Source organism: Engystomops pustulosus, chromosome 4, assembly GCF_040894005.1.
Source record: "Engystomops pustulosus chromosome 4, aEngPut4.maternal, whole genome shotgun sequence".
Lineage (NCBI taxonomy): Eukaryota > Metazoa > Chordata > Amphibia > Anura > Leptodactylidae > Engystomops > Engystomops pustulosus.
In genome coordinates, this window is record NC_092414.1 from 151311883 (window position 1) to 151325621 (window position 13739).

Here is a 13739-nt window from a genome sequence, read left to right on the forward strand (position 1 = left end):
CCCGGGTCCCTGGTCCTCTGTGTGGAGCGTGGAGTGTCGAAGACCGGCTGCTTGGATCCATGTATATGACATGCTAGTTTGAATCATCCACCAGGTGAGAGTCTTTTGACTATCCACTTTAAAATATCACCTGAACAAACTATATTACACGAGGTTGCGCTCCTGCGTCTTGTCTTCCTTTTCTCTCTCACGGGATTGCTCAGAGATTCTCTGAGTCCCCCATCTCCAGGTAATTTGATAAGTTCATTAATGTTAACCCCTTAGCACTCACTGACGGTCAGTGGCATATACTGGGTGAGCCCTCTCCAAATAGACATGGGGTGTGCTGCCTATTGCAGAAAACACCCATCTCTAGCACCTGCGCTGGGTGCTAGCACTGATTACAGGTGTGAACACCTTAATTGCCCCGACAAAGACTGGGTTGAGTTTGGTTGTCATGACATCCTCAGGTCTTCCTCAGACCCAAGGCTGCATAGTTTCTGAAGATTCTGATTTACTGGCTCATTGTAACGAATTCTATGTAAAAGCACTATACAGTAGTATTGCAGTATATGGTAGGAACGATCAGACCAACTAGGATAAAGTACCCTAGTTGGTCTTAAAATTGTTTAAAAAATAATTATAAAATATTAAAAATCACCCCCCTTTCCATAGAACTAATATAAAAATTAATAAACAGTAAAAATTACAAACATGTTTATCAAAATATAAAAACGCTTATTGCCTGCAGTGAACCACATAACGGAAAATAGTGCCCAAATGAACCAACGGTCACATAGTCCTCAAATTGGTACCAATGAAAACGGCAGCTCATCTTCCAAAAAATAACACTGTACGCAGCTCCGTGTACCGAAGTATGAAAAAGTTATTAGGGTCAGAATATGGCGAAACTATTTTTTCATGAAAAGATTTGTGAAGGACGTGCGCCATAAATCCTGAAACTGGCGCACAATTGACAGGTTACTGCATTTAGTTCAGTTTGCACTAGTAAATGTGCCCCATAGTTTTAATTTGTGAAAATGTATAAATTTGGTATCACCGTGATCGTACCGAACGAAAGAATAAAGTACATGTTTTTTCACCAATTTCAAAACATTTGGATTTTTTTCCAGCTTCCCAGTACACTGCATGGAATTAGAATTATCGTCAATGATAAGAATTTGTTAAGCACAAAATAAGCCCTCACACAGCTCTGTCAATGAAAACATGAAAATGTTATAGATTTTTGAAGGTGGGGTGAAAAAAAATTACCGAAAAAAGGGTGCATTGCGAACAGGTTAACATAATCGAAAGTCCTCTTTGTCTCAGCAGCATGTGAAGGAATGGCTATTGATATCATAATTTCTAAAAACTATAGTGTATTTGTGGATTTAGGATTTATAACACACTAGAATTAATCTTTAAACAGTTTGAGACCTATTTGATTAATTAAAGGGGTGATATGGGCTACTTCTGAAACCAATTGGTGGATGGCAAAGCAGTAAAATTAGTGATTAATAATTAGCAATGCAGTCTTTTTTCCCTCCTCTTCCAGTCTTTGTCAGTTGGTAAAGGTCCATTGATCACTATGAACAATTCGTTGCCCTAGTAATCACAAGAATGTTGATGCAGCTCTTGTTTTTTTTGTTTTGTTTTTTAAGGTACAATACCTTGCCGCAAAAATATATGTATTTAAATCTTTATTGGTTGTAAAAAAAATAAATAAATAAAAACTGTTCTTAAAAAAAGCAGCAATTATCTCTGAGGAGTCCGAGAGGAAATGTTTGTGCACTTTAATAGGTTGGGTACAAACTATTATACTCTCCTTAAAAGAAAAGTAGCAAGGTTGCACGGTGTCTACTAAGATTGTATGTGAGAGAGAACATTTCCAGTGGGATTGCGAACCACCAATTAAGAGTCATTTGATAAAAGCCACCAGGAAGATGATTTATGGTGGTCAATTTTTTTACAAGTGGACCATATACTTTTCTTGCACAAAATACCTCTTTGGCCTGTATCCTATTCTGTGCTGACATAGTTCATAATAAAATGGTACAGCTCAAAAAGTTCCTTCATTTATCCAAGTGTCAACAAAAGGCTCTTTATCTAACAGAAACGTTGTACATCTGTCCTTACAGATATGCTATACTTACCAAAGAGACCTGGCCTTCCTGGCGCGGAGATGAGAAGCAAGGTGTCCTCCACTTACTGCATTCTGTTAATATGGACTCTGATCAGTTTCAGCTCGGCAAAACCAAAATCTTTATCAAAGCTCCAGAGTCGGTGAGTTATAAGGAGATTATTTTATATGTTATTTTTGTGTCAATGGGCAACTTTTAAAAATGTTTGTACTAACAGTTGAAATTAGGTTTTTTTTCTCTTTTAAGTTTACCCCAAATATAACTAGAAAAAGCTAGCAAACACTGCATTACATAGTGCTGCAAACGGACCGATCCGGTGTATTCATGAGGGGGAGGTCCAAGAAGGCTGTAACTGCCGCTGGCAGTCACCGCCGGCCTATGGTGTGGGAGGGGCGCTCTGGGGACGAGACAGAGGAAGGGGACCGCCCCCTCATGAATATATCCGACCGCTGTAAGCTTGGTCCATCATTGGCAGCGCTATGTAGTGCAGTGTTTGCCAGCTTTATCGTAAGGTTCCGATAAAGCTAGCAGTTTAACACTGCTACATATAGGGTAGGGCTATGGAGCTGCTTACCCTCCTAAAGGGTTTATACAGGGTGACAGGTCTTCTTTAAATGGCATCTACCACCAGGATGACAAATTGTTAACCAAGCACACGTACATACTGGTGTGTGCCCCTGTGGCAGGATCTGTTCTTTTAGATTCTTATGCCCTGGTTTTTATAAAATAAGAATAAATCCTTTATTTATATAGCGCACACAGATTCCACAGCTCTGCACAGAGCTTCCCAAACCAGTCAATAAAAAAGGCTTTTATAATTATGCAGACTAGCCTAATGGCTTCTGGGTCCAGAGGTGTTAATGGAGCCTAGAGCCCCTCAGGCTCATAATTGTTAAAACCTTTCTTTTCTTAAAACAAAGGCATAAGAGGCTTAAAGAGGACCTGTCACCCCATTTACCGGCACTAGGAGCTGCTTACTAAAGTAAGCAGCTCCTAGTGCTCGATCAAACGCTGCAGTGTTAGAGTGATAGCGTTACTGGAAACCTCCGGTGACGCTATCAAACACTGCGGCGATGTATAGTGTAATCATCGGACAGCTTGCAAAGCTGTCCGATGTATTCATGAGGGGGCGTTCCGAGGCGCTGTCTCTTCCCCGGACTGCCCCGCTCGCTCCATAGGCAGGCATTGACTGCCGCGCTAGGCGGCAGTCACCGCCCCTAGTCACGCCCCAACCCGGCCCCCTCATGAATACACTATACCCTGCCGCAGTGTTAGATGGTTTCCGGTAACGCTATCACTCTAACACTGCTGCGTTTGATCAAGCACTAGCAGCTGCTTACTTTAGTAAGCAGCTCCTAGTGCCTATAAATGGGGTGACAGGTCCTCTTTAAAGAAGAGCAAAATCTACCAGTGGGGGCACACACCATTATGTCAGTGTGCTTGGCTTAAAATCCCTTATCCTGCTGATAGATGTCCTTTAATGCAGGATATAGAGGACACAGATGCAGAGTCAGAAAAAGAAGGCATTGAGAAACATGTCTATGTTATAGTCCACGATTCACCAAATTATTAAAATATAAGAGCGGAGAAAAAAACTTTAAAGTGGGAAAACCTTATTTTTATGGTAAGCTGTAAACTATAATGGTATTTATGGGAGGATAATTTATCAAAACCATTTAAAGATAACAAGGCTGAGAGTTCTTCTGGTAACTTATCAACAATATTTTCTAAAGAATTACTGTAAAAACCAACCCATAATATAAGTGTCTTATGTGTATAAGTGTAAAAGGTTTGTGCTGTCAATATCTGTAGTGTATTTGTACTACTCAGATTTTGTTGCTGGTTTTGCTTGTATACAATTTTTTATCCTATTTATAAACAATGTATTTTTCTTTCAAAATTGTATAATTAGTTTTGTTTCAAAACAAAAAAATATTTACTAATTAATATTATTATTACTAGAATTATTCATTTAAGCAGGTTGCATAATTGAGAATCTAGCAGGAAGGTATAAGTACTCTAGCCTTCATATTGGCAAGATATGCCTATATAGGCAGTCCCCGGGTAATGTACAAGATAGGTTATTTAGCTTTGTTCTTAAGTTGAATTTGCATGTAAGTCGGAACTTTATACTTTATAATTGTAACTCCAGCAAAAAAATGTTTTGCTCTCTGTGACAATTGGATTTTAAAAATGTTGGGTTGTCATAAGAACCAGGAATAACAATAAAGCTTCATTGCAGACACCAGTGATAACTGTTACAGCTGATCATTGTAGAATGGGGCTAATGTACATTAAATTACCAATTACCAGAGGTCCGTTTGTAACTAGGGATCGTCTGTAAGTCGGGTGTTCTTAAGTAGGGGACCGCCTATATATGTATATTACAATCTGGTCTGTAGCTTGCCAATGGGTGGTAGGTTATCTGCAGAAAATATTAAATTTAATATCGGTCAATAAATCCTTCACAACTTTTTCTCATTATTTCTGTACTGAGTGTTCCCTTCCACCACATTTATCTTGTTTCCATATTGTGTATAACTGTTCATTAGAAGCAGTTCAGGCCAGAGACATCTGATACTCGGTCTCTGCATCCAAGATGTGACTTCCTGCGCAGGAACACACTTTTCATTTTATTTATATGTTTCAGTTTTTGCTTTGATAATTCCAACAATTTAAGTTGAGCTGGATAATTTTACTTAAAAACATTTCTTACTTTAGCGTTAGTGGGAAGTTTCAGGCTAGGTATAGCAGGTGGTTGTTCCATTAATTTTTAGTTATTTTCTGGAAAATTCTACCAGTACTGAACATAAATATAGAAAGTAGTGTGTAAATGAAATATGCTCTCACACCTTTCTGTTTGGAATTCTTTGCTTAGATTTTAGAAAAATGGGGACCAATATAGAATGGAGTTGTTTACTATAAGGGCAATTATACTATGGAAATCTCAACCAGAGGACGTTGCTATGAATGAGTAACCTCTTACCATCATCAGATGTACATGCCGATGCTGAGGGGAGCTTAAGGAGCATTCACTGTGACTGTAGACAACTCTGATCATGCACATTAAAAGAAAACTACCATTAAAATGAAGCATGATAAACCAGGGCCACTTACTCATAGATCCAGGCACTGTGACTATAGTAATAATTGTATATCTGTTATCCATGGCCTCCTTCCTACTAAAATCAACTTTTAAAATGATGCCAATAGGCCAAGAGGGCACTTGGGGCATTAACAGAGCTGTAGCTTCCCTGGCTGTTACACTGTGCAAAGAGTGCTTACCCCATTCCAATATGCGCTGAAACTTTCTCTGCTGCATTGAGATTACATCATGCAAAGGGGGGGGGATGTTCAGGAAGAGTAGAGGGTGAAACAGCCTGTGAAGCTACAGCATGGAGGGGCACTGGGAACACCCCCCTTCCTCAGAGCTTTTCTGGCTTATTAGCATAATTTTACAAGTTTTAACATTTTAGAAGGAAGGAGACCATGGATAAGAAATATAAGAAGAATACCACAGTCTGGTGTCTGGATCTATGAGTGAGTGTCCCTGGTTTATCAGGCTGGATTATGATGGTAGATTTCCTTTAAAACCTTAAATGCCATGGTCTGAAGAGATGTGCAGTTCATTGAAAGTAAAAGTAACAGAACGGCAATACCTCTCTTGGCCTGGCAACTGGAAGCCTCCCAGCTAGGCGATCCCCTTTTACCTTGCCTGTACCAGGCCACAATAATAATTGGGCATCTCTGTCATACAGTTCAAAATAAGTCTATATCCATAAGCAATGTAAGGATTTTATGTTCAAGACTCCACAGTGATAACTACAGTAAGAAGCTTTTAACAGACTTGCTATGAAGCACAACGTCTAAGGGGCTCATCTGAAGGACACCTCAATCATAGAGGTCTGACAGGCCGCTATAACATTGGTCACAATTGACACTGTTGTATTCTCCTAATATTTAACCTATATGGAGGACGCAGTAAACGATGAAATAAAAAATAATTCTAATGTTTATTTTTTTCTGCTTTCTTCTATCTTGTGTACCCACCCTGTTCAGACTGTGTCTATGATACTTACATAATTATTTTTGATCGCTTCCTTATAGCTTTTTCTTTAACAATGTTGTCTAGCATAGATTTTTACAATGTAACCTTGTCCATCAGTCACTATTTATCAGAGTATATATGATAATGCAGTTATTTTTCACTTTCCTTCTAGCTTTTCCTTATTATGGTAGTACTGGTCATGTGTAGTTGTCCTTCTGAGAAATATTTAGTACAGGCTATTGTTTCGGTACATGGGCACCTGTGACCTAGGGGCTATGTAATACATGATTTGATATAATAACTGCTACTAGGTTGATATACAAAGAATCATGTGTAGACTAATACCTGGTTAACCTAGAGAAGCATATTTATAATATTATTCACATACAGAGCTCTGTACTGGAAGCCTTCATGGTTGTCCAGGACAAAAATGGGCATAAAGACTAAGAACTTTTGTTAGGTCCCTTGTTTCAGGCCAATCGGAGCACTCTCTTAGTGGTTTTGCCATAGTTTGTACTTTAAGTCTATTGACAAGCTTCATACATAAAATCAATGTATAGGTGCCTATGTATACTAGGAGAGAAACATTTCTCTCTTATTACTAAGCTATACAACAGCAGCAGTAAATCTAGTTTCTCCATCACAAGTACAGATGTTCATGTGACGTGTCAGTCCCAGAAAGACTTTCTTGAAACAGCACTATTGGAATCATGTTATACAGGGCGGTGTATAAATACTGAATGGTGCATTTTTGTCTTCCTGACTTTGTTTATCACATTGGTAACATTATTTTCAGTGCTTTTCTTTTTGTATGTTTTGGTCTGCCACAAAAGAGCAAGCTGATGTGTACAAAAATGCCCATGCTGTCATTGAAATGTTATCTAAATGTGCTGTCTAGTGCAGATTGAGGGACTAGCCTGTTGTAGAGAGCTCGATACATCTGCGACTCATGATTACTGATCCTTAGTAATACAGAACTACTACAGATAGTAACCAAACCTGCAAAGCACTGATGAGATGTAATGGCATTGAAACTACACTACCTACAATTGGTTGTCTATTCCTTTTGGTTCAGGTACAGCAATGGCAACTGTACTGTGTATGTACCTTTAATTGTTCTGTGTTTAACAAAGAAGGGGGCGACCTACCAAGGTAACAGGGCAGCACAAGAGGATTATGGGAAGAAGAGGAGTAAGAAGTCAGTGAGAGAGTTCTAATGGTGACAGCAGGATGGTCTGTGCTGAGGAGTGCTTAGAGGAGCCAAGCAGAGGCAGAGTTAGTCAGCACAGTACAGTGCATGTTAGGAGCACTTTGAGGACAATAGCTTTCCAAGGTGTCCACTGTCCCTGAAGATAAATTTCAAGTACAAGTGTGAGATTTGTTTCTTTGGGTGCCGCCATCACCACAAGGCAAGTGACAACTCTATTCAGCCCTAGTTGGGAAGGGTTGAGCATCACGCTTACCCACAACACCTATCTGGTCTTGTAGAGTGTCATGAACTATTCCCTACAAGTCTTTATCCCTCTTTTGAGCACTTTATGTGGCGATCCTGGTTCTCCTGTTTGTGGCCTAGGGCAGTGGTGGCGAACCTATGGCACGGGTGCCAGAGGTGGCACTCCGAGCCCTCTCTGTGGGCACCCAAACCATTTACCCAGCACAGAGTTCACCAAACAAACTAAAAGAATCCTCCTGCAGTCCCAGTAGACTCAAGCTACTCTCAGCACTACACATAATTGTCTACTTTGGACTGCAGGAATAGCGAGAGTTGTCTAAAGGGCTGCATTATTTTTGGAGGTCCTCATGCTGGCCCCACATTTATTCCTTGTACAGGGGGACCCTGAAGAGAAGCTACAATGATAGTCCAAATTTGCCTTTCTTCTTTCAACTGAATTGGTGCCGTCAAGAGGCTGAAACGATTGAAAGTTGTGGCAGAACAGTTAGTAATAACTTACTACTCAGACTGGTTTGATGGCACTTTGTGATAAATCATTGGGTTTTGGTTGAAATTTGGGCACTTGGTCTCTAAAAGGGGGAAGGGGCATGACAGTAGCACCTAGAAATATTTACATATTCCTTAACCAGAATCCCCAGCAGAGCATACATGGCCTTTATGACTCCGTACGGCTGTCATGGTGGCCTGCAAAGGCAGTCCCAGTAAGGGGGAAGAGGGGTATACATTCTTCTTGGAGGCCATAATTGCCCATGTCTGATCCTGGGAATGAGTGGTCTTTCCATTGCAGTCATAAACCACTTGTCCTGTTTTACTTACTTTTGTATTTAGAAGAAGAAAAAATACTGTGTTATTTTTTTAGATATTGTTATAGCTTTTATGGAACTCTTACCTTAGCACTTGTAAATGTTTGCAAATGTATTTACACCTTTCACCATTAGGAAAACAATACTATGAGATAATGAACTATAAACCATATTCTTTCATTCCTGCTGAAAAATAATATCAGATGTTTAGGGAAGAGTCGTAATCTTTAAGGGTTTATCCAGGAATTCTGGAAAATGGGGCTGGGTACTTCTAACTGGTTGCAGTTTCCCAGAACTACTGGTTAGGCTAGAAGTGTCAGAGGGTCACAGGACATTCTGCAGCCAGTCCGGACACAGTGACATCACATGTTATTCCCATGATAATTTAGGGTGTGTCTGGGTCTTTAACTCCTTTAGCTATTGATTCTTGTATGGAGAATGCAGGTCTATTAGCTTCACTTTCTGGAATAATAACACTTATTAGAAAGAGCCTCCAAAACTTCTAATATACAGTAACCTAAGAAAACCTGAGGAATCTCTAAATCCCTGCAGTCATTTTTATTACTTTGCTTGAGCTGAGAAGTGTTCCAGAAAATAATGGGTAGAATGGAAAATGTTGATTTAATTGCAGTTAAAGTTGGTTGTGAAGGTCTAGGTCTGTGGCTTAACTCAAAACCACCAATGAGTTTCAGAGACTATATTTAGGTCTCTGTTTTGAACTACTCAAGCCTAGAACATCCCAGGGAGGAATGTAATGCTGAATACCATTTCCTTTTCTTTATTCAGTAGATTGTGTCTATTTTGTTTTATAAACTGAATCTTAGCAAGTATAAATATACTGACTATGATGAAATTAAATTGGCGTTCATGCAAAGGTCAGAAATGATTTCCCGTATTTATTATCCATGAAAATACAGCGGGTTTTCCCACTAAGAGTACTTTTCTTCGGTTCCATACACACATCCGCATGAGCAGATGTGTGCTATGAGCTGCAAGCCAGCTCCTCACTCCTCCCCTCTCCATAGCAGCTGAGCGGCTGCGCTGCAAATCAGGGCAGGAATAAGAACTGCCCAGTTACCTGCGATGCGACCGCCCATGCACAATGTGCTTCTTTGGTGGCCATGAGCTAGCTTCCATTTTTGCATGGAGCCTAACGTCCACAGGAGGACAGAATCTCTGATCAGTTACTAATAAATCTATGACGGTAAACTTGGAGAGTACAGATGGAGAGCATACTCACAGTGGACTTTGTCTCTCAATAGTAAAGTGAGGCTTTGCTAAGCCATCATGGAATTGATGGCAAACAGTGGAAGTAAAAAGCAACATGGGATCTTTTGTAAGCAGACAAGAGCATCTTTCATCCATGCTTCTGGGTAAGGATGAGACGGACCCAATTGGTTACAGCCAAACCTCCATGATCTGTGCTGGCATTGTTTCACGGCTGTTAACCCTTTCAAAGCCACTGCGCATGTACGAACCGCTGGCATTTAAATACCACCGTTGACATATAAAGGGTTAACACCTGCAATCTGTGCTGGCTGGGTGTTACCAGTGGGGGTGAGCTTGAAAACTAAACCTGAACTTGTGGCTGAATATCAGGTTCTGGTTCGATGACCTGAACCTGCAATGTTCTGTATGGACCCAAGCAGTTCGGGTCTGCTCATCCCTACTCCTGGGCTATACTCTTCCATGCTAAGCTCCCTGAACCTAGAGATTAAGAGCATGCATAGTGGTGATGGAAAGTGGTGCTGCTCACCTCTCTTCATAGAGCATAGCTGGCGTAACATGGCAAAATATGACATGAGAGACAACGTGTGCAGCTCCATATCGGTCTCCGTTATGTTTTTATGAAGCCCTAAATGCTGTAATACGATATTACAATATTTGTTTTTTTAAAACACTGAAAACTACTACAGACACTTTACAGGATATCAAATAAACCCTTCTATAGAACATGTCTTCTGTAAGTAGTGGAAAGTGATAATTCATTTTAAATGGCTTCTTATCAGCATTAGTGTTGTGCATCATAGTTCAGCACCATTCGAAGAGTCTTAAAATAGCACATTTTAGTTTAAGATTATGTATGTGTGCTTCTGTGTCTTTGTATTATATTAAATGCTTTTGCGTTTTGCAGCTCAGAATGATGGATATATTTATAATCGGCATACATGCATTATATCTTCATATTTTATTTTCATCCTAGCTATTTCTTCTGGAGGAGATGCGTGAGAGGAAGTATGATGGTTATGCTCGAACAATCCAGAAAGCTTGGAGGAAGTATGTTGCAAGGAAGAAGTATGTTCAGATGCGAGAACAAGGTATTGCACAATTTAAATGATTTTGGATTACAATATTAAGAGGTTACTAAAGTGGTTATTCAGCAAAGATGCCACTATCACTCCATACATATAGTATGTTTTACATTTTTTTATAAGTTGTAATTCAATCTTTATAGAATATTATATTAATTACTAGAAACTATGTTCAGAATGTTCTAAATTTCCAAAAAACTTCTGTTCTTTTCTTCTTTGCAGCCTCAGATCTTTTCCTAAACAAAAAAGAAAGGAGACGGAATAGTATTAACCGAAATTTTATTGGTGACTACATTGGAATGGAAGATCACCCTGAGCTCCGGCAATTTTTGGGAAAACGAGAAAAAGTGGATTTTGCTGATACTGTAACAAAATATGACCGAAGATCTAAAGTAAGTAAAATTGGTTTTCCAGTTCAAGCATATGAAGTTTGCTCACGACACACAGTTTTAAACTCATTGAATGGCAACGTTTCATGGTTCATTCTAACCAGTCATCCAATCATGTACCTGACTCATCATCTCTTTAGCAGGATGGTCTACAGGCCAGCATGGTAGATTGCAGCTCTGGGTTCTTGGGACCAGTTCATATCTGACCAATTACAATGACAGTATTTTTAATGGGTTCACTCTGGTTTAATCCCACGCTAAAAAAAACAATCAAGCAAACATCATAACAATCAAGTTACTGTATGTTCAGGAGTATAAGCTGAGGTTTTTCAGTTTTTCTGCTGAAAAAAACCCACTCGAGTATTTAAAAAAAAAATGAATACTTACCTCCGGCGCTCCCTGCGGCTCCAGCTTCCAAGCAGCGCGGGAAGATGCATATGAATGCCCTCTGCCTTTGCACATACTATAACACAGGGATGTTACCGCTTGATTACATCATAGTGTGTAGGCGTAGGCAGGCAGAGCTCATTGACTCGCCTCTGCCCGCAGTTCTGGGAGGTCGGAGTCACAGGGAGAAGAGGAGGCCCAGAGGTGAGAACAACATTTTGCTGGACATTTTATTAATTAGGGGCCTGCTGCTTGGCATTTTCTTAGTGAGGGAAGGCTGCTGGACATTCTTTTAACTTGATCCCGAACACCCATTGACTATAAACTGCAGCGACGTATAAAGACATGTTCTTCTGCTCCTGCACTAATCGTGGCAGGACCAGGTGTCTTGGGAGAAGGGAGATGCTTTTGCGATCCTCATAGTATCATGCTGAAGCAGCCGGATGCATAGAGGAGGAGAGCCGGTACTGCCATTGGCAATGCAGACCCAGCAGTCGCATGATTGCCTGGTCTGTATGGGTTAATCAGACCCAGTCCAGCTCTGATGCAACATCTGCCCCCATAGAGGGTTGTTTTCCCATGTAACTGCTTTTACAGGTGCCCCAGTTACAAGTGAAAAATAGTAGTGGGAAAAAAAGAAAAATGTGGAAATGCCCCCAGGGGGTCTTTTATGACCTCTATGGGGACATTTAAAGTTAAAACACACACGTAAAGTACATATAAAAGTACACATTAATATTCCCCATTAAAACAAAAAATTCCCCACTACACTATAAAAAAATATTGCCATAGTTGTCCCGTTTGCCCTATGCACATTATATATCAAAACGATTGAAAAAACAGGAAAAAATATACTATATATTACAAAGAATTTATTTTCTCCAGTTTTAACCCCCCAAAACTAAAAATGGAAAAAGGGTCCCTTAACTTTTTTTTTTTTTTTTTTTTTACTATCCTACGTGTCACAAAAAAATGTTAAAGTTTTAGTTACTTGAAGTTTTAGGTGTTCCCTTTGTGATTTCCCCCTCCATCTCTGTGCTGGAAATCTCACAGCAGTAGTGAGAATATGGCAGATGGTGGGAAGTACAAAAAGAGGGAACGCGTACACAAGAGCTTTGGGGGGGTGCAACAGGCGATATCTAGAGGGGTTCTGGTGAAGCCACCAACAGCCCTTGTGCCGAATTTACAAAAAGACAAGGTTATTTATACATAAAATACTGTATTAAAGTTCATTACAAATATATCCCCCTATTCACACTGCTGGGAGCTAAGCAGCATGGTGAATGGTTAATAAAGTGTAAAATTGGTGCTAGATTTCAAATCAAAATATATTGAGGCATAAAGCAGCACGGAATCTGGCAATTTAAAAAAATAGTTTTTCCTTTTTTTCTAGGGAATTAAGAGAGACCTTATCCTAACTCCAAGATCTGTATACCTCATTGGAAGAGAAAAAATAAAGCAAGGCCCAGAGAAAGGAATGGTGAAGGAGGTAGTGAAAAGGAAGGTTGATGTGGAGCGTATTCTATCTGTGTCTTTAAGGTCAGTATCTATATTAAAAAGGGAAGAAGTTCTGAAACATGCTCTCTTCATAGACTGTAAGCTGTTGTGTGCAGGACTCTTATTCCGTTTGTATCATCTGACTATGGTTATTACTCTGTGTTAATGTCTCCTCCAGAATCTGTAAATTGCTGCAAAATATGATGGTACTATAGAAATAGAGTTATTATTATTATTATTATTATTTGTACAACTATGCAAAGGATATAATAATAATTTATAAATAATTCACGTAGTAGACCTGTAACTTGTCGCATGCATCGGCCAGATTATAACACAGTCAGGCTACATTAACATTGTGATGTAAATGCAATAACAATGGCCCGCATTTATTAACGCCTCTGCACCAATTTTTAATCTGACTTTGCTTGTTTGTTTTAGTGTAAGTTGCTTGCACATGTATTTATAAAGTGGCTGCACTATACCCGACGTGTCACAAAATTATGCACTGAGATGGGCGTTCCGGTGCACAGTCGGACCGTGCACCACATTTATCATGCAGTGTACCACAGAATTGTGTGGAGTGCTCTTTGTTAAAGATGCACCGAAAAAAGTATGTTTGGTGCATTCTGTTGGAGCAGTGCAGGAAGCACCAGATTCATGAAGAATGTGCGCCATAATCCATGACTCTGGCGCACCCTGCACCTACTGCAGTTTGCACTGTTTTTAA

The 13739-nt window shown here is 39.8% G+C and overlaps 1 protein-coding gene across 1 annotated transcript in view; it reads left to right on the forward strand.

Annotated features, from left to right (window-relative positions):
- Nucleotides 1–13739, forward strand: part of MYO1E (myosin IE) — a 117193-nt gene that overhangs the window by 90262 nt on the left and 13192 nt on the right. Inside the window, exons 19-22 of the mRNA XM_072148099.1 lie at nucleotides 2118–2262; nucleotides 10628–10742; nucleotides 10959–11128; nucleotides 12906–13051. Coding sequence (XP_072004200.1) covers nucleotides 2118–2262; nucleotides 10628–10742; nucleotides 10959–11128; nucleotides 12906–13051 — 576 coding nt within the window. The remainder of the gene's footprint in view (nucleotides 1–2117; nucleotides 2263–10627; nucleotides 10743–10958; nucleotides 11129–12905; nucleotides 13052–13739) is intronic.